The sequence below is a fragment of the Trichomycterus rosablanca genome, chromosome 11 (assembly GCF_030014385.1).
Source record: "Trichomycterus rosablanca isolate fTriRos1 chromosome 11, fTriRos1.hap1, whole genome shotgun sequence".
NCBI classification, from domain to species: domain Eukaryota; kingdom Metazoa; phylum Chordata; class Actinopteri; order Siluriformes; family Trichomycteridae; genus Trichomycterus; species Trichomycterus rosablanca.
Window position 1 is genome coordinate 6,907,630 of NC_085998.1, and position 19,134 is coordinate 6,926,763.

The 19,134-nt window shown below is 36.4% G+C and overlaps 1 protein-coding gene across 1 annotated transcript in view; it reads right to left on the reverse strand.

Annotated features, from left to right (window-relative positions):
* Positions 1 to 19,134, reverse strand: part of si (sucrase-isomaltase) — an 82,449-nt gene that overhangs the window by 23,323 nt on the left and 39,992 nt on the right. Inside the window, exons 20-34 of the mRNA XM_063004399.1 lie at positions 14,929 to 15,053; positions 12,011 to 12,099; positions 10,578 to 10,627; positions 9,133 to 9,306; positions 8,096 to 8,245; positions 6,937 to 7,140; positions 6,041 to 6,195; positions 4,962 to 5,130; positions 4,529 to 4,625; positions 4,300 to 4,412; positions 3,573 to 3,698; positions 1,161 to 1,289; positions 748 to 861; positions 568 to 630; positions 175 to 291 (exon numbers count right to left, since the gene is read on the reverse strand). Coding sequence (XP_062860469.1) covers positions 175 to 291; positions 568 to 630; positions 748 to 861; positions 1,161 to 1,289; positions 3,573 to 3,698; positions 4,300 to 4,412; positions 4,529 to 4,625; positions 4,962 to 5,130; positions 6,041 to 6,195; positions 6,937 to 7,140; positions 8,096 to 8,245; positions 9,133 to 9,306; positions 10,578 to 10,627; positions 12,011 to 12,099; positions 14,929 to 15,053 — 1,875 coding nt within the window. The remainder of the gene's footprint in view (positions 1 to 174; positions 292 to 567; positions 631 to 747; positions 862 to 1,160; positions 1,290 to 3,572; positions 3,699 to 4,299; positions 4,413 to 4,528; positions 4,626 to 4,961; positions 5,131 to 6,040; positions 6,196 to 6,936; positions 7,141 to 8,095; positions 8,246 to 9,132; positions 9,307 to 10,577; positions 10,628 to 12,010; positions 12,100 to 14,928; positions 15,054 to 19,134) is intronic.

The window sequence follows — 19,134 nt, forward strand, 5'->3', positions numbered from 1 at the left end:
GTAATTATTAATTACATAATTGACAGTTTTAAACATGCACTTATTATCCATAGTCAAAGAAATGATTACTAATTACTTTGGCAAGCTGTCAAAAGTATTTGCTCACTTGTTTTATAAAACAAGTAAAAACAAATGTGTTTAAATTCATTTAATTCTATTATATTAAAGACTTACAATCCACAGGCCATCAAACTTCATGGTGTTGTTGTAGAATTCAAAGATTTCTTGATGCCACCACGCTGCAGTTCGGCTTAGGAAAAAGTCTGGAAATGCCGTGTAGGCTCTGTAAATCTGAGGGAAAAATAGAGAGATAAAGACGGTTGATTATGGCCGTGCTGGGTCAGCTGTGATGAGTTCCCATCACGCCTTTGTGGTCTGATTGGATCCAGGGCAACGTAGCATGTCCCAAATCATCCCTGCTCACGCCATCGTCTTCACAATTACACGCCATTGTAGTGATGATTTAACCGAAAGAAAAATTTGAAACTCTCACACTGTTCTCTGATTACACAGAGATAGTCGTCTGAGTCCATTTTAAAAACATGGGAAAGAAAGATGAGCGTCTACCTCGACTTGAGTCTCCCAGTCAAGAGATTCATCCACAAAGACGTTTGGAATGTCCGGCCACACCTAAAATTAACAATCACAACCAAACATTATTTAAAAATACATCTTGATATATAAATGATATATATATATTTACATTTGATATAATTTGATATATATATTTAAATTTGGATACTTTACTTTTCCCCAGACGATGGTACCGCCCAAATCAGCAGGCCATTTAATAAACACGTCATCTTTTACACCTCGCTCAAACGCAGGGTACGAGCTTTCATTTCCTGAAATAGCAGGATCCTAAAAAAAGATCCAAAATAATTACACTTACACATCTATGGTGCAATACAAAATGTGCAATATGTAATATATTCTTCATATTTTTAATGTATATATTATATATTTTTACGATAATATATGTATATCACTGTTCTTAAAGGGATTTTTTTTAGAGTAAATAACTACACAGATAACTACACACTAAGAGTACACAGATGCTTTATAGATGCTTTATAAGAAAATTTTTTTTTTTTAATATTTAAATGCATTTGTTTCATAGAAAAAGAAAGAAAGATAGAACGATAGAACGATAGCAGTACCAGGATAAAGATGAAGCGCATGCCCTCCTTTCTCATGTCATCCACCAGAGCGGGAAGTCCAGTAAAATTCTTATCCAGCACAAAGTTCAACTGCCTTTCCATGTAATCAATATCTGCATACTGCACATCCTGCCGGGGTCAAGAAAAAACAAAAACAATAGAGCTCACCAGCATGCTTCCAGGTGTAAAAAAACACATTTATTTTTATTTTATTTATTTATTTATGTATTCATTTATTCATTTATTTTACATAGAGAGTGATACTCAATACAGTGGTACCTTGTAACGCAACGTCCCCTAAACTCAAAATCTTTGAAACTGTCACGTATCCAGCACATACAGAAACTCTACAACCTTAAACTCAACGTGTTCAGTTTGTTTTTTGAAAAATAAAAAAATATATTTAATTTCAAATTAACAATGAACAGCCACTTTGTTCAGCGCTCAACTTCATCAAAGTGGGAATATGAGACGAATCTGCATTTGTGTGGAATAACCGTCAGATTCACTCTGAAAGCTCCACCTGTATCTGTGTTTATCTGGATTTTTCTCTTGTTTCAATCTTAAACTTGTGTTACAGCTCGAGGTTCTGAGAAATTGTAAGAATCAGCTTTTCTGAGAGTCTAAAACGCTTATCGTTAAAAAGCATGGCAAAATCTAATGTGCCGTTTCTCTTGTGAATGCGCTGGTACTGAACGGAATACGGTATTCCAAGATCAAGCATCTCCACGATTAAGAAGCATAAGGAAACAATAAAGAAGTAAAGCTAAAGTTTAGCTTTTATTGTATTTTATATTGATTTTTATCTGTTTTCAGATGCATTTTAGTGTTTTTATATTATATTTGTGTTATTTTCTGTGTATAAGTGTCAAAAACAACGGGACCATGGAACACATTAACAGGTTTCCCAAACATCCTTATGAGAAAAAATTCCTTGAAACTCAACGCCTTTTAAACTCAATGCCACTCCCAAAACCAACTGACGTTGAGTTTCAAGGTACCACTGTATTAGATGATGTGAATAGCTTCAGTCACGCTGATAAAAAAATATTTAAATAAAAATAGAATTTATATGTCTAGAATTTTGTCCTGCACTACCCAAAATACACTTGACTCATCTTAGATAAGTAAAGGTGAGTAATGCTTATGTTTTCAGCTTCCTTTTTTTTAAATTGTATGTATTTATTTATTTTGCTTAATTTACATCCTTGCTAAATTTGATGTGAAATTATAAATGTAAAAAGTAATTTACAGCATTTAGAAAACAGCTAAATGCTCGTCTACAGGGCAACTAAAGAAGTGCTTCCCTCAGAAATCTTTTTATTCTTGTACAGAACAGTCCAAGAGAAGAAATCCACTGAAACCTCGATGAAAGAAAATATGGGTAAAAATAAAAAAAGAAGCTTTTCTAGTTTTTAAGCACAGAGTACAGAGAAGAGCCCAGTAAAGAATTGGTGCCCAATACAAGTTATTTATTTATTTATTTGTTTGTTTGTTTGTTTGTTTTTCTTTATTTTCCCAGTGGTTTTGCACTGCGTTGTATTGTGTTGTGAGTTCTTATACATCCTGTAGATTTATTATTATCATTATTATTATTATTATTATTATTATTATTATTACTATTATTATTATTTATTATTATTATTGTTATTATTATTATTATTATTTATTATTATCACTATTATTATTATTATTATTATTAGTAGTAGTGGTAGTAGTAGTAGTAGTAGTAGTAGTATTGACACTATTATTATTGTTATTGTAATTATTATTATCGTTATTTATTATTATCATGGTTATTTATTATTTTATTATTATTATTATTATTGGAAATGATTAATTAGCTGTAAGCTCTTAGTTTCTTTACCCGGTATTCAATTCACTCTTAGAATAGATTCAGTTTTGTTTTATACATAAGTATTTAATTATGCTCTAGATTCAGTTGTACTTCTTATGCAGCTCGTTTTACCATCGCTTGGTTTTATTATTCTGTTTCTTCCTCACATTTTTTTTTTTACTTTTGCTCTTTTTAACGTTACTGTCATTTGGCTTCATTACCCTTTTTATTTTACAATTCTTGCCTCTGTTCTTTCATTTTATGGACTTTTTTAACTGTCCTGTCTTTGGTTTTTATTGTGTACTGGTGAATGTGTGAAGTCTCATTAGGAGGATGCAGGGACGAGCGCTGTGTAACATGTAAACAGTTCATACAGAGCAGTAAAATCCAGCACAGTAAAATCCTTCATGTTTCTGTTCCACTGTTTGATTTCCCCTGGTATTATAGATCTGTTAGTTTATTCTGGTATTTTTATTCATAACAGCTAAAACTGGAACATTCTGTATGTTAATCAGCATGATACAGTTAGAACGAATCGTCATCCTAATAAAAACAAAGAGTTGTGAGACTCTTACATAAGGGATACCAGCTGCTTTCATGTCGCTGTAAAGTTCCGCAATTTCTGAATCGTTAGCATAGCCGTAGCGGCAAAGCTGGAATCCCAGAGACCAGTAAGCAGGAAGAACTGGTCGCCCAATCATCTGTCAAAACACACACAAAAAATAAATTCATAATACATAAATCCATAATACATAAATAATACATAAATCTATAATAAATAAATCTATAATAAATAAATAAATAAATAAATAAATAAATAAATAAATAAATAAATAAATACAATTAAAAACTAAAATTAACACACAAGATGCAAAGCAATTCATTAATTCATATTTGAAAAGGGCCATTCATGTAAAATGAAGCCTATAAAGTGGTAAAATTGAACTCTGTTCTCTATATATAAATATTTATATTTATATTCATATTTATAATATAACTGGTAAATTGAATAAAACACCCATTAATAAACAATGTAAATAAACAAACAATAATTAAAACACTGTGAGAGTAATTTATTCTAAACTAACCATAAATCTACAAACAAATAAATAAATAAATAAACAAATAAAAAATCTAATATTATTATTAATAATAATAACAATAAATAATAATAATAATAATAATAATAATAATAATAAAGTGTGTTTTTGGTGAAGCAGTTGCATTCTAACTTCAAAAGTTCATCAAGTCGGAGATTTGTTGCATAACCCCACACACACACACACACACACACACACTTACCATAGTGTACTCCTGTACCACCAGTTCTGGAGTAGGTCCCATCACCATGTAGAAGTCAAGGATTCCTCCGATGGTGCGGTAGGTGAGAGCGGGCGTCGGCTGAAATGTAACATCTAGAAAACAAAGGCAAATTAGTCTGAGGGCAATAATATTATGTATCTATACTATCTATTACATATATTATGTTTTATATTCTTTGTGTGTGTGTGTGTGTGTGTGTGTGTGTTACCCATTGCGTTGCTGTTGAGCAGTAACACTCCGTGAGCATCAGACATTGGTTCCAGTCCCATGTAGAAGGGATGAACACCGTATGAGTTCAACTTATACTGCACACAGACACACAACACAGGACCCACATGGTCATCCATTTATTTCACTTTAAACATTTATTATTTTGTACTGGTCAGGGTTGCAGTGATCCAGATCCCATGCCAGGAACATGACATTCAAACCCTGGATGATTAATAATAATAATTATTAATAATAATAATAATAATAATAATAATAATAATAATAATAATAATAATAATAATAATAACAATAATAATAATAATAATAATAATAATTAATAATAATAATAATAATAATAATAATAATAATAATAATAAAATCAGGACCAGTCAGACTGGTGCTTTGCATCAGTTTGTATTTAGCTGACTCACCCCTGGTGGTTGGTCCTTACTGAACATGCCCCATGTGTGCCAGTTCATTTCCTGTCTGAAGCTGGAGTGTTCATTCTCTCCAAAACCATAGACGTATTGAGAGGGGAGCAGAGTGGAGATCTGGAGGAACTGGTCAGAGAAGGTGAAGCCAGGAACGACTGAATTCCATCTGTGGGAAATCATAAACACACCTGCTGCAGTTACACAAGCTTTTATCCAGAACATTCCTGTAGCTAAATTACACTATAGGGCCAGAATTATGTGGACACCTGAGCTTATTAGTCAAAATTATGGGCATTAACATGAAGTCCCCTTCTCTCCTCTCCCTTCTGCAGCTATAACAGTCTCCAGTGCTCTAAAAAAATTAAAGTGTGTCTGCAGTGGGATTATTTATACCTATTTAGTCTACAATAAATAAATTAATCTATTATATAGCAAAAGATAATGAGTTCAGGTCATTCCACCACATTCACTGCTGCCAGTTAGTTGCTTTCAACTTTGATACAACAGTTTATGGAAGGCCCTTTCAGTTCCAGCATGACTGTGAAACTTTTGTGCACGAAACACATTATGACAAGTTTGTGCTGTATTATATTTTTGACCTAGCAAATTCTGTAGCATTTACACAAAAAATAAATTAATTAATACATAATAATAATATCAGTAATAATAATAATAATAATAATAATAATTAATACTTAATAATTAATAATACCACTAACAATAAAAAAATAATAATAACAATAAAAAAATAAAATTAATAATAATAAAGCATTAAACTAACTTTTTTCATTTTATTTTATTTTTTCTTATTTTTCTTATTTTTTTTTTCATGTCTCTTAACTGAATGTAAATACATATCTAGATCTGAAATGTAAAATAAATAAATAAATAATTATTAAATAAATAAATAAATAAATAAATAAATAAATAAATAAATAAATAAATAAATAAATAAATAAATAAATAAATAAATAAATAAATAAATAAATAAATAAATAAATAAATAAATAAATAAATAAACATTAAATCTTTGGCTAAATCGCTCACCCCCACTCTACTAAGCATCTCTTACTCACATGACAGTTCCGGTGCTCTTTCGGCTCACCATAATACCAAACGGTTCTTGAGAGATTTTCACAGTGTACAACCTCTTTTCCTCCTGCATCTCTGGTGTGGTGGGTAGGTCCAGAGGAACCGGAACTTCAAAACGATTGTTGACCGGATCGAAGATCTGTAGACGAAAATTAACCACCGTTATTCATGCAGCAACTAGTCAGAGTAAAGAGGTCCAGTTAGTCATACTGGTTTATACAGTAAAGCTCAGGAACAATATGATTTTTCATGGACTTTTATTGGTTCATTCTAACCGATCTATCAAGTTAAGTGTCCACACTACAGTGAATCAGTGGTCAGAAAAGATAGAAATGACTAAGAATAACTACAGGATGTGGGAAATGATTTCATAATTTCAGCTACTATGTAAGAAGCACATTCATGAATTCTTTATCATTATGTCAAGTACATAAATGAATTATTAATGAATCTAATAGGAAAAACATAATAAATAATAAAAATAAAGAGATTGGTGTTACAATGAGTGTATAAAATTGTATAAACAAAGAGGTTTGATTATCTATTAATTAATCCTTGGCCAATCCCCCAGATATAGCCAATCATGTCTGTATGTAGACACCTGACTGGCTGTTAGCATTCCAGGGTCTCAGGAGTCGTGGGCTAACGCAATTTAATGCTGTGCCACCTGAGCGCTTAGTAATAAAGGTTTTATTTGCATGTATTATCATAATATAATCAGGTTAAAAAAAAACAAAAAAAACCTTGTTATATGTATCACTAGGGGGCATATGATGCAGTTTGAATAATTTTATGGATACATACATAGCTGTATAGTGTAATTTTTAAATGTGATGCAATGTTTAACTTGTTGTGGTTGCCATGTTGAGTGATTGTGTACCTTGAATCGAAGCGAGTGGCCGCTCAGGTAGGTGATTTCCACCCGCAGTGTGTCGATGTCTCTGGATAAAGAACGTTGAGTTGGGTATTTATTGTTACGTCTGATGTTAATGCTCAACCCAGTTGGTGTTTCTTGAGGAGGGTCTGCGATGTAGCCGTAATCGCTGGGGTAGTAACACCATGGTACTTTATCCAGAGTCGACGGCTGGGGGGTATAAATGGCATTTATTAACAGCTATTACTAACAAAGAAAAAATACTGTGATCAATACATAAGATTTATATTAAAAAAATATATAAATACATATTTATATAAATAATAAATTAAATATAAATAAAAATATACATTTTATATTTATTATTATTAAAGTTTATATTAATATGTGTTAATTAGTGTGGCATCAAAAAACAATAAAAACATTAAAAAATAATAAAAAGAGAAAATATAAAAAAAATACTTATAAGAAAAAAGATTAAACAATATTAAAAATAATATTAAAATATAAAATTATATTAATAATAAAATAATAAAATGTATTAGCAATTTCTTGATTAGCAATTTTATGCATCCTGGACTTAATTTATTGATACACTGATGTGACATCTCAGCATGTCAGAAGCTCCACTTACCATATAGAAGCTATACTGCTTTCACCCTGTTCTTCAATGGTCAGGACCCCCACAGGACCACCACAGAGCAGGTATTATTTGGGTGGTGGATCATTCTCAGCACTGCAGTGATACTGACATTGTGCTAGTGTGTTAGTGTGTGTTGTGCTGGTATGAGTGGATCAGACACAGCAGCGCTGCTGGAGTTTTAGATCTTCATCACTGGTCACAGGACGCTGCCCATGGAGCGCTGTTGGCTGGATATTTTTGGTTGGTGGACTATTCTCAGTCCAGCAGGGACAGTGAGGTGTTTAAAAACTCCATCAGCGCTGCTGTGTCTGATCCACTCATACCAGCACAACACACACTAACACACCACCACCATGTCAGTGTCACTGCAGTACTGTACCCAAATAATACCTGCTCTGTGGGGGTCCTGTGGGGGTTCTGACCATTTTTTTTTTTTTTTAATGCATTTTATGCATTATGCTTCTAGTGTGTTTGAGTGAAAGTTCAGACTTTGATATTTTCATCAGCAGTGTTTATATTTACCTCCCAGATGCAGCCTTTCTTAGTGCAGGACTCCTCATTGCTGCCTTTCTCAGGATGACAGTCAAACCGCTGTAATTCGGAGGCAGATGAGTCCCAGGTGAGGGTGTAGTTTTTACCCAGGTGAAGCTGTAAATCTGTCAGTCTCAGCAACTACAATATAAACATATTAAAAAATAACACTTGTTAGATACATGCTTTAAATAATATCCATCCATTATTTAATTTGTCCTTCTACTTATAGATTTACAACACTTTACTACAAGTAATTTCAATTTAATGGACCTGCTTTATTCTGGTCAGGGAACACTAACTGCAAGGCAGGTAAACCCGGAACAGGGTGCCAATAAACTGCAGGGCTTTACACCCCGCGTCTCCTCACACATAGCCATTCGTGTCTGTGTAGACGCCTAGCGGGCCAATAGCATGGCTGAGATTTGAAAACTGAACCTGAAAAATCCTAGTTTAACAAACAATAAATGCAGTACAATAAAAAAAAAACAATAACTGAGGAAACGTGACATCCCGTCAACTGTTATTTATTTTTAATCTGACAAGAATTCCTTATTTTATCTACATTATTTCCAGCTTATTTCTTTATTTACTTTTTTATTGAATGATTAATTTTTGTGTGTGAATGTGGGGTTGATCACATAGCCATTACATTAGCTGTCCAAAATCTCAATCACTTTCTTAACCGCTTATCCAATCACGGTCGCGGGGGGTGGGGGTGGCGTGCTGGAGCCTATTCCAGCTTTTCAATTAGCACAAGGCACACAGTAACACACTGGACGGGGCAGACACACACACACACACATACACACATTCACCTATAAGGCAAGACCTGACTGCATGTCTCAGGAAACCCACACAGACACGGGAAGAACATGCAAACTCTACACAGAAAGGACCCGGACCGCCCTGCCTGGGGATCGAACCCAGGAACTTCTTGCTGTGAGGCGACAGCGCTACCCACCGTGCTGCCCTGTCCAAAATATCATGAATATCAAAATATCAGAATGATCATGAGGAACACTCACCTTTTTCACTGGGTCGTACTGAATGCTGGATTCGTTCACAGCTGTAACTGCACTACCTTCAGTAACAGTTAAGTTTGCTGGAGGGTTGCTCATTCCCAAAATTGTGACTTTCTCAAACAGCAGGTTGTTTGGATCAGTGTAGCCGTTGTGGAGGGCACGTATGGTCAGCGCTCCCTAAAAAACAAGTGAAGTTACTATAACACTCACTCACATTCTCATTCACATCAGAGTAATGTCTTTCTGTTCTAATAAATGATGTGTCATTAATCTACATGTTGATAGTTATTCTATGTGGCAGAAGTATTGGGACACCTTTTCTAATGTTTAAATAATCTGCCAGCTACAAAAAAAAGTGCTTCCAAAATTTGTATGTTCTCCTGTGCACAAAGCAAACTTTATAAAGACATAAAGAAAAGCTTGATTTAAAGAAACTCCTGCACAGAGTCCTGACCTCAGCCCCACTGAACAGCTGAACTAGACCATCAGTGTTCAGCCATACAAACTCTCTTTTAACTGTTTGTTTGTTTGTTTATTAGGATTTTAACGTCATGTTTTAAACCTTTGGTTACATATATGACAGGAACAGTAGTTACTCATTACACAAGGTTCATCAGTTCACAAGGTTATATCAAACACAGTCATGGACAATTTTGTGTCTCCAATTCACTTCACTTGCACGTCTTTGGACTGTGGGAGGAAACCGGAGCACCCGGAGTAAACCCACGCAGACACAGGGAGAACATGCAAACTCCACACAGAAAGGACCCGGGCCGCCCCACCTGGGAATTGAACCCAGGACCTTCTTGCTGTGAGGCGACAGTGCTACCCACTTAGCCACCGTGCCACCCTCTCTTTTGACTAAATGGGCACAAATTCCCACAGACATAATTTACAATCTTGTGAAAAGCCTTCTTAGAATTGTGGCTGCTGTTATAACTAAAAAGATCACACAGAGGTCACTATACACTTTTATACAGCATGCTCAATGTCAGGTGTCCAAATACATTTAGGCTTTTGTACGACATGAAAGGGTTTGTGTGTTACAAGCTTTGGGTCATTCTGTGCTGCAGATTTCAAGGTGAAAAATTCAATCTACATAGACCGTTTCCATATGAACTAGTTATTTTATTTTATTTTGTAAACTTTTTAGGCATCACTTTGACTTGTAAACATTAACAATAAATACAAATAAATAAAGATGTTATTGGATATTATATGAGTACAATGACGACAATGTTATGTTGGTTATGTAATACAATATTTTCTAGGCAATGTATTATTATTATTATTATTATTATTATTATTATTATTATTATTATTATTATTATTATTATTATTATTTAAATCAGGAATAAACATTGATAGAACACATTCATATTCATTAATTGTAATTATTTATTCTTATTCATCTGAAATATAAGGTAAATGACAGTCAGTACACATACCTGATTGACAGAGAAGTGATAGTGGATATAGGATCCAGATAAGACTGTATCTGAAAAAGTTCATACAGGTTCAATTACTAAGATTACAGTTACGAACACAAACGAAATTCCACTGTGTTCATTATATATTATATATTCATTACACAAAATATCTAACCCACAAAAACACTCACCACCTTTTTTTAACAAGTTATCCAATACACATATCACACCAATGCTTGGGTGGCACAATCACTGGGATCCAGGGTCAACTAGCTGGGCGTCTACATACAAAACACAATTGGCTTTGTCTGGGGTGTGACCGAGACTCTGTGATGAATTGGCATTGTGTCTGGGGTGTGATGCTGCATGGTGCCCAGTGGTTCTACGTAATCACCCTTGCAAAAACAATTACCTTATTGGTTGATTCAACTTGTTCACTAAATTTAATTTAAGCCAATTTAACTGATTGATTATAGTAAGGCTTAATTTCAGCAGCCCTGCAGAATCAATATTTCACTCATCTTGCCTCCAAGTCAAGCTGTCACCTTCAGGGTCAAGCTCGGGGTCAAGCTCGGGTACAACACACTATCCCACTGTTGTGGAGGTCCAGGTTCAAGGTGCTGGTTGGACGCTTTACAGACAGTTAGATTTTTTGGGAGTGAGAGAAGACTACTGTCTGGTCAAGGCATCACAGAGAGAATTTTAAAAATAAATAAATAAATATAAATAAATAAAAAATAAATGAATAAATGAATAAATGAATAAATGAATAAATGAATAAATGAATAAATGAATACATTAATACATTAATAAATTAATTAAAAAAAAAAAAAAAATTAAAAAAAAAAATATGAAAGAAAGAAAGAAAGAAAGAAAGAAAGAAAGAAAGAAAGAAAGAAAGAAAGAAAGAAAGAAAGAAAGAAAGAAAGAAATTTACCCAGGAGTGGTCATGCTGCTAAAATTTCTCCAAAGACTTAGCAACATTAGCAGCTTGCTACCCTTCCAAGGAATTAAAAGAAAAGTGGCAAGATTAAACCACTGCTAATCTGGAGAAACATCAGTGCTCATTTGATTTATAAAAATGAAGCAGCTGGATGGATCCAAGCACCATAAGATAACAGCTGAAGATATATTTGAAGAAGACTGGCGCTCCAATTTCTACACAATGACTTAAAAGAGTAACAAGTAACAGGATACGTTTAGCTGCAGTCATTAGAGGTGATGATATGTGTGTTGGGTAACTTTGTTCCCTAAATAAACTGAAGTTTTCCTTTGTGTAACATCATGTGATGATCTAAAATCATCCAGTGTGACAAATCAGCACTAACAGAGGCAATCGGACAGAGAGGAATTACTTTTTCACACCGCTGTACGTTCAAAGACGCCCACACGCTCGCTAACACACACGGCTACGAGGAGGAATGAACAATTTCTTCAGCATTAATTAGTACCTCGAGATTCTCCGTCATCCCAGAAAAGCTCGCCTGATGCCTGGCTGTTGTCATCGAGAGCGACGATCAGGCCCATGGGAGAGCGCCGACTGCAGGAACACAAACACTTTCATCATCATCATCATCATCATCATAAACTCTCGCTAGACTTTCACCAGGAACTCAACAGAATTAAGGAAAGAACGCAAACCCTTTGAAGTACAGTTTTACATTTTTGCATAATGCCAGGCAGAACAGGGAGTTCTGGGTAAGGTGGGCATGTATGCATGAGTCTGTATTACACAAATGTGGCTCAGAGTTTGAGGAACCCAAATGTTACTGTTGTGATGAATATAAGTTTTAGGTACACCTATTCCCAACAGGTGTATAACAATGTATAAAAAACAATAATTTACACTGATCAGCCATAACATTAAAACCACCTCCTTGTTTCTACACTCACTGTTTATTTAATCAGCTCCACTTACCATATAGAAGCACTTTGTAGTTCTACAATTACTGACTGTAGTCCTTCTGTTTCTCTGCATGCTTTGTTAGCCCCCTTTCATGCTGTTCTACAATGGTCAGGACCCCCACAGGACCACTACAGAGCAGGAATTATTTAGGTGGTCTATTATTTAGGCGCTGCTGGAGTTGTTAAACACCTCAATGTCACTGCTGGACTGAGAATAGTCCACCAACCAAAAATATCCAGCCAACAGCGCCCCGTGTGCAGCGTCCTGTGACCACTGATGAAGGTCTAGAAGATGACCAACTCAAACAGCAGCAATAGACGAGCAATCGTCTCTGACTTTACATCTACAAGATGAACCAAATAGGTAGGAGTGTATAATAGAGTGGACAGTGAGTGGACACGGTATTTAAAAACTCCAGCAGCGCTGCTGTGTCTGATCCACTCATACCAGCACAACACACACTAACACACCACCACCATGTCAGTGTCACTGCAGTGCTGAGAATGATCCACCACCTAAATAATACCTGCACTGTGGTGGTCCCGTGGGGGTCCGGACCATTAAAGAACAGGGTAAAAGCAGGTTAAAAAAGTATGTAAAGAAGATGGACTACAGTCAGTAATTGTAGAACTACAAAGTGCTTCTATATGGTAAGTGGAGCTGGACAGTGAGTGTAGAAACAAGGAAGTGGTTTTAATGTTATGGCTGATCAGTGTAAAATAATTCAAATGCCTAATTTGTGTCGACAGTTTGGGGAAGTCCCATTCTGCCTCTACAACACTGTTCCTCTGAGCATTAAGACATGATATAGCTTTATTGTGGATGAATTCTGGTGGCCTGCAACTGCTGGACACTACTGGGATGAACTGAAATGCCCACTGTGAGCCAGGCCTTCATGTTTAGCATCCCTGCCTGACCTTACAATGCTCTTTACTGTAAATGGGCAGCAATTTTTAGACACATAAAAAAAAAAGACTTTGAGTTTTTTGGAGCAATGCTTCAGGTTTTTTTGTTGTTGTTTTTTTTTTACCCGATTGCGTCATGCTCTCCACCAATGCTGATCCCCATTCTGATTGAGGGGAACTAAGCTAACCCATGCCCCCTCCAACACGTGGGCAGCAGCCGTATGCATTTTGTCATCTACACTTTGACGAGTGCAATGCGGATCAGCACTGTGTACGGAGAGACGCACCCTGATCAGCACCCCTTTTCCACCAATGCGGATCTGGCTCCGTTCCGGTTCCTGAACTTGATTTTGAACTGGCTCCGCGTGTTTTCACCAAAAAAATAAGTTCCAGACAGTGAACTAGCATCTAATCTGGCACCACAGAATACTTGTTTTTTCAGGATGAACCGTGCCGTCATCTGTGGGCGTGTCACAGTGTAGAGGTTTTGGTGCTTTCACATGAGAAGCTGCTGAACTGCTTCAGCCAAAACTTTCATCTTTTAAAGTTCACCTGATAAAATTTTGAGCCAGTTTGCCGCTAATATTCACTGGTATTTTCATGATGAACTGTGTGATATGACGTGGTAAAAGTGACCCGGACAGTATAAATGCTTTATGTGAAAAATAAAGCGTAACGTGGCTTGTTGTACTAAAACAATGAGCAATGAATTTGGGCAGCACAGAGCATGTATAACCAGTACAAAGCACTTATAACCAGTACAGAGTGCTTATAACCAGTACAGAGCACTTATAACCAGTACAGAGCACTTATAACCAGTAATAACGGAGAGAAATCGACTGTTTTTGTGTCATACTTTTAGTACATTCAGCCAAGTTCCGCTTTATTTAGGTGAAGCTTTTTTGATGCTCCCAAGAAGTGAATTCAGAACCCTGAGCTGCAGAATCACCACATGTGAAATAAATCCAGCTAAACACAGATACATGTGAAGCTTTTAGACTGGATTTGATGGTTATTTCACACAGATGTTTGTTCGTGTTGTGGAACTTTAGTGATGTTTTATCACTCAAGCCGAGCGCTGAGCAAATCGGCTATTTGCGCCGAGGGTCGCGGTGAGAGCGAAGCGCAAAACGCTTCTCACGTCAATGAACTAAAGAAAACAACTGCGACAAACACGTCTACGTCTTCTTATCACCGATAGTTGAGCTTTGATGCTTTTTGTATAAAAACGAACATCTGTAACAACAGCACAAATGCTCGTACATAATCTACACGCTCCACCATCATGTTAATCTTTACTTTCGTTGTGTAACGCCCACCAGATGACGCAGGCCTGGTTCCCAAAAACTGGTGGAAATGCGGGTCGGTTCTCTACAAAACACAAAGGTTCGAAAAAACCTGAACAGAACCGGTTCAAAAACCAGAGCTCTTTTGGTGAAAAAGCGCTAACAGATGAACATGTGCGGATTGAACCCTTGTCCTCCTTGTTATTGTTGTTATTATTATTGATGATGATTCTTATGCAGTAAGTGTGTATAAAGGCAGTGGGTGGGGTTACCTGTACACAGTAGTGACTGCAGGTCTCTGGATGGGCAGGATGGCTCCGCCCCTGATGTGTACACCCATTTTATCTATGGGCAGGTTCATCGTAACATGCTGCTTTCTCTCAGTGATTCTCTCCTCCTAACAAATAAATAAATAAATAAATAAATAAATAAATAATACAGAATAGAATGGCAGCGTTCAGGCTTGATAGATGCTAACAGGATGTTATTTTTCTATTTTTAAAGTCACATTTCGGTATTTCAGTTAATTGCACCGTCAGTCTGACAGCATCAGTCTCTCTTAAAGACCATTAGAGCAGCCGTGTCATTATTGTATTTTACACTCCAGTTCTTTCTTCTCTTTCTTTCCGTTTCTTTCTTTCCTGTCTATCGGTTTGGTCATTCATTAACTTACCGCTTCATCCTGGTAAGGGTCATGGAACCAAAGCATAGGTAAAAGAAAAAAAAAATTTCAGATGTTCAAACAGACAGGGGTAGTTTGCTCCACCACATGGGTGCTGGTACAGAGAAGAGCTTTGATGCCCGTCTACCTCGAGTTCTGAAGGTGGATCAGGATGAGTGAGACTTTGTGGCTTGAGGCTTGTGTGGTACAGTGGGGGGTTCTATGAGTTCTTTAGGGTGGATAGGAGCTGATCCATGTTTGGCTTTGTAGACAAGCATCATTGTTTCGAACTTTATGTGAGCAGCTACAGTATGTCAGTGAAGACAATGCAGCAGTGAAGTGATGTGGCAGCACTGGAATGATGTGACAGCAGTGGGGTATTATGGAAGCAGCGCGGTGATGTGACAACAGTGAGGTGATGTGGTAGCAGTGGAGTGATGTGGCAGCAGTGGAGTGATGTGGCAGCAATAAACTGATGAGGCAGCAGTAAGGTGATGTGGCAGCAGTGGGGGAAATGTGGCAGCAGTGGGAAAAATGTGAAAGCAGTGGTTGATGTAGCAGCAGTAGGGTAATGTGACAGCAGTAATGTGATGTGGCACCACTGAGGTAATGTGACAGCACTGAGGGGATGTGGCAGCAGTGAGGTAATGTGACAGCAGTGGGAATAATGTGGCAGCAGTGAGGTGATGTAAAATCAGTGAGGTGATGTGGCAGCAGTGGGGTGATGTGGCAACAAGGGGGTAATGTGGCAGCAGTAAACTGATGGGGTAGCAGTAAACTTATGTGGCAGCAGTGACGTGATGTGGCACCAGTAGAGTGATGTGGCAGAAGTGAGGTGATGTGGCAGCAGTAAGGTAATGTGGCAGCAGTGAAGTGAAGTGGCAGCAGTTAGGTGATGTAGTAGCAGTGGGGTGATGTGGCAGCAGTGAAGTGATGTGACAGCAGTGAAGTGATGTGGCAGCAGTGAGGTAATGTGGCAGCAGTGAGAGATAATGTGCAGCAGTGGGATGATGTGGCAGCAGTGGGATGATGTGGCAGCAGTCTGGGTTGGTTGAAAACCAGGCTGGCAGCTGCATTTTGAATCAGTTGGAGAGGTTTGATAGAAGACATTGGACAAAGATCTGAGTGGCTTCCAAAGAGAGAGACGATTGAATCTTTTAGATGTTCAAACGATACAAACATACAAGGTGTGTGTGTGTGTGTGTGTGTGTGTACGTGTGTTTGTCAATTAAAGCCACAGTAATAGGACAGAGATCCCAGCAGTGGACAGAGATCCCAGCAGTAATGGATGGACAGTTGAGTAGACTTGGTTGATTTTGAGAGCTAGAAGAAAATTCACACAGATGTAAAACGAACATGCCAAACTCCAGTGGCGATGACTAAAGCCGTGCTGCATTTGCAGCAACCACTCTAGCAACTGTGCTGCCACGCTGCCCTCATTAGCGATTTCAGATCCAATCTCGTTTACGTAGCCACCTGATTGCAGAAGGAGAATCTCTTCAGTACCTGCCTACACAACTGTCCATCCATCACTGCTGGGATCTCTTTCACCCACCGACCAATTACTGTGGGTTTAATTGACAAACCCAACACACACACACACACACATACACGCAGAGTGATTGAAACAAAGTCCACCTGGACCGACCATGACAAGGTGCTGGAGCTGTAGCTGCTCTTATCTGCAGTGTGATCAGCACTCGTTAATCTCTAACGAGACCCTGGAGAAGCTCGTGTCATTAATCAGTGTGATGAAGCGCTCCGGTCTTTTAACTTTCCCCGATTCCTGCACAAGTTCACGTCTACTTATTACAAACTGCCCTCTGTTTCGTGTGCTTTTAAGCCTACACCTCATTAAAGTCCTTGAAAAAAAATGTGTGATCGGGAAGATGAACGCCCAATTTACAAATGAGTGTAAAAAAGCAGAGAGCCAATAATTTGGTGCTTGGTTGGCACAGCGGTCTATTATGCTAGATCTATTATGCTAGAACTGCTAAGATCTGGGTTTGAAAGGTCGAGCGTCCACACAGGCAGGATTGGCTATGTCGATCCATCACGACCGAAGCCTGGTGCTGAATTGGAGCCTCATCCAGGCTAATTCTGCCCTGTGCCCAGTGTATCCTGGTGGAACTGAAGTCATTATTAATTAAACATAAGAAGGCCCTGTGATTTAAGTGCTCTGAAAAAAATCTGATATTATTACAATAAAAAAAAAATAAATAAAAAAATAAAATAAATAAATAAATAAATAAATAAATAAATAAATAAATAAATAAATAAATAAATAAATAAATTAATAAATTAATAAATTAAATAATTAATTAATTAATTAATTAATAATTAATTATTAATAGGACCCTGGAGGCATAAAACACAATTAAAAAAAACTAAATAAGAGTTCCTAAGCTTACGGTACTGCTTCTGAGTTGACTAAAGACTTAAAACTCAAGACCCTTTATTTTAATTTATTAATCTTTTTTATTTATTTATTATTACTAATTATTATTATTATTATTTGTATTATTATTATTATTACTATTATTATTATTATTATTATTATTATTGTAATGATAATAATAATTATTATTACTATTACAATTATTATTATTATTATTATATATATATTTTTTTTTATTAATAATAATAATAATAATTACTATTGTTATTGTTATTATTATTAATATTACTGCTATTGTTATTATTATTTTATTATTATTATTATTATTATTATTATTATTATTATTATTATCCACAGGTGTGCGACTAAAAAGCTGTTTGATTATTTTCATCTAATTTCCATGTATTTTGGTGTGCTGAAAACGAAAAAAATATTGAAAAAAATCCTGGACATCAGGATTTGCCAAAAAATTCAAAATTCTCTTCAAATTTAGTAAATTTTTCTCAATTCTTGGTATTTTTTGATCTTAGGGTTTTTAACCAAATTTAAAGTCAAAATTACTATTAATTAATTCACATCAGTGCATTCAAGATGTACAATGCCAAAAAAATATAACTTTCAAATAAATGAACTTTCACAGTGAGCTAATGAAACCAGCATCAACATGTTGCAAGCTGAACGCGCAGGCTCTGACATGCCCGGGCTTGATTCAATAGTTTTTTCTTGGTTCTCGCCTGTTCACACTTTTTTTTATCTCAGTTCGTGTTAGCTCGTCATTATTCAACCGTGTTTCTTAAAATTAGCATTATGGCTCAGCGGAAGTGTATTAATTTGCCTGACAGTTTCTGTTACATTTGTAGTGAATATACAGTGTTGAAGCAACAGCTGAATATTACAGACTTTGTGAAAAAAGTATACTTCGCATACTTCGGACTAAAGCTTGGAGATCAAGATAAAGCCTGGGCACCTCATAAAGTGTGCAAACGGTGTGTTGAGGACCTCCGAAATTGGTTCAAGGGTAGGAAAAACTTTCCGTTATGGGATTCCTATGGTATGGCGAGAGCAAAAGAACCATAGTGACGATTGTTACTTTTGTTCATGCGATGCGAAAGGGTATAATTAAAAATGGAGGCATTCCATTTCATACCCCAATCTTCACTCAGCAATTCGTCCCATCCCCCATGGCACAGATATACCAGTACCCAAGGCCCCTGCTACCTTGGAAGAGATAACTAGCTCCGATGAAGATGGAGTCATACCTGAACCAGATGATGAATCAAGTTCTGACTTTGAAGATGATACAAGACCAAAATTGTTTTCCCAGGAGGAGATGAATGATTTGGTAAGAGACTTGAATCTTCCCAAAGATGCCGCTGAGTTACTCGGATCAAGGCTCAAAAGCAGGAATTTATTGTTGCC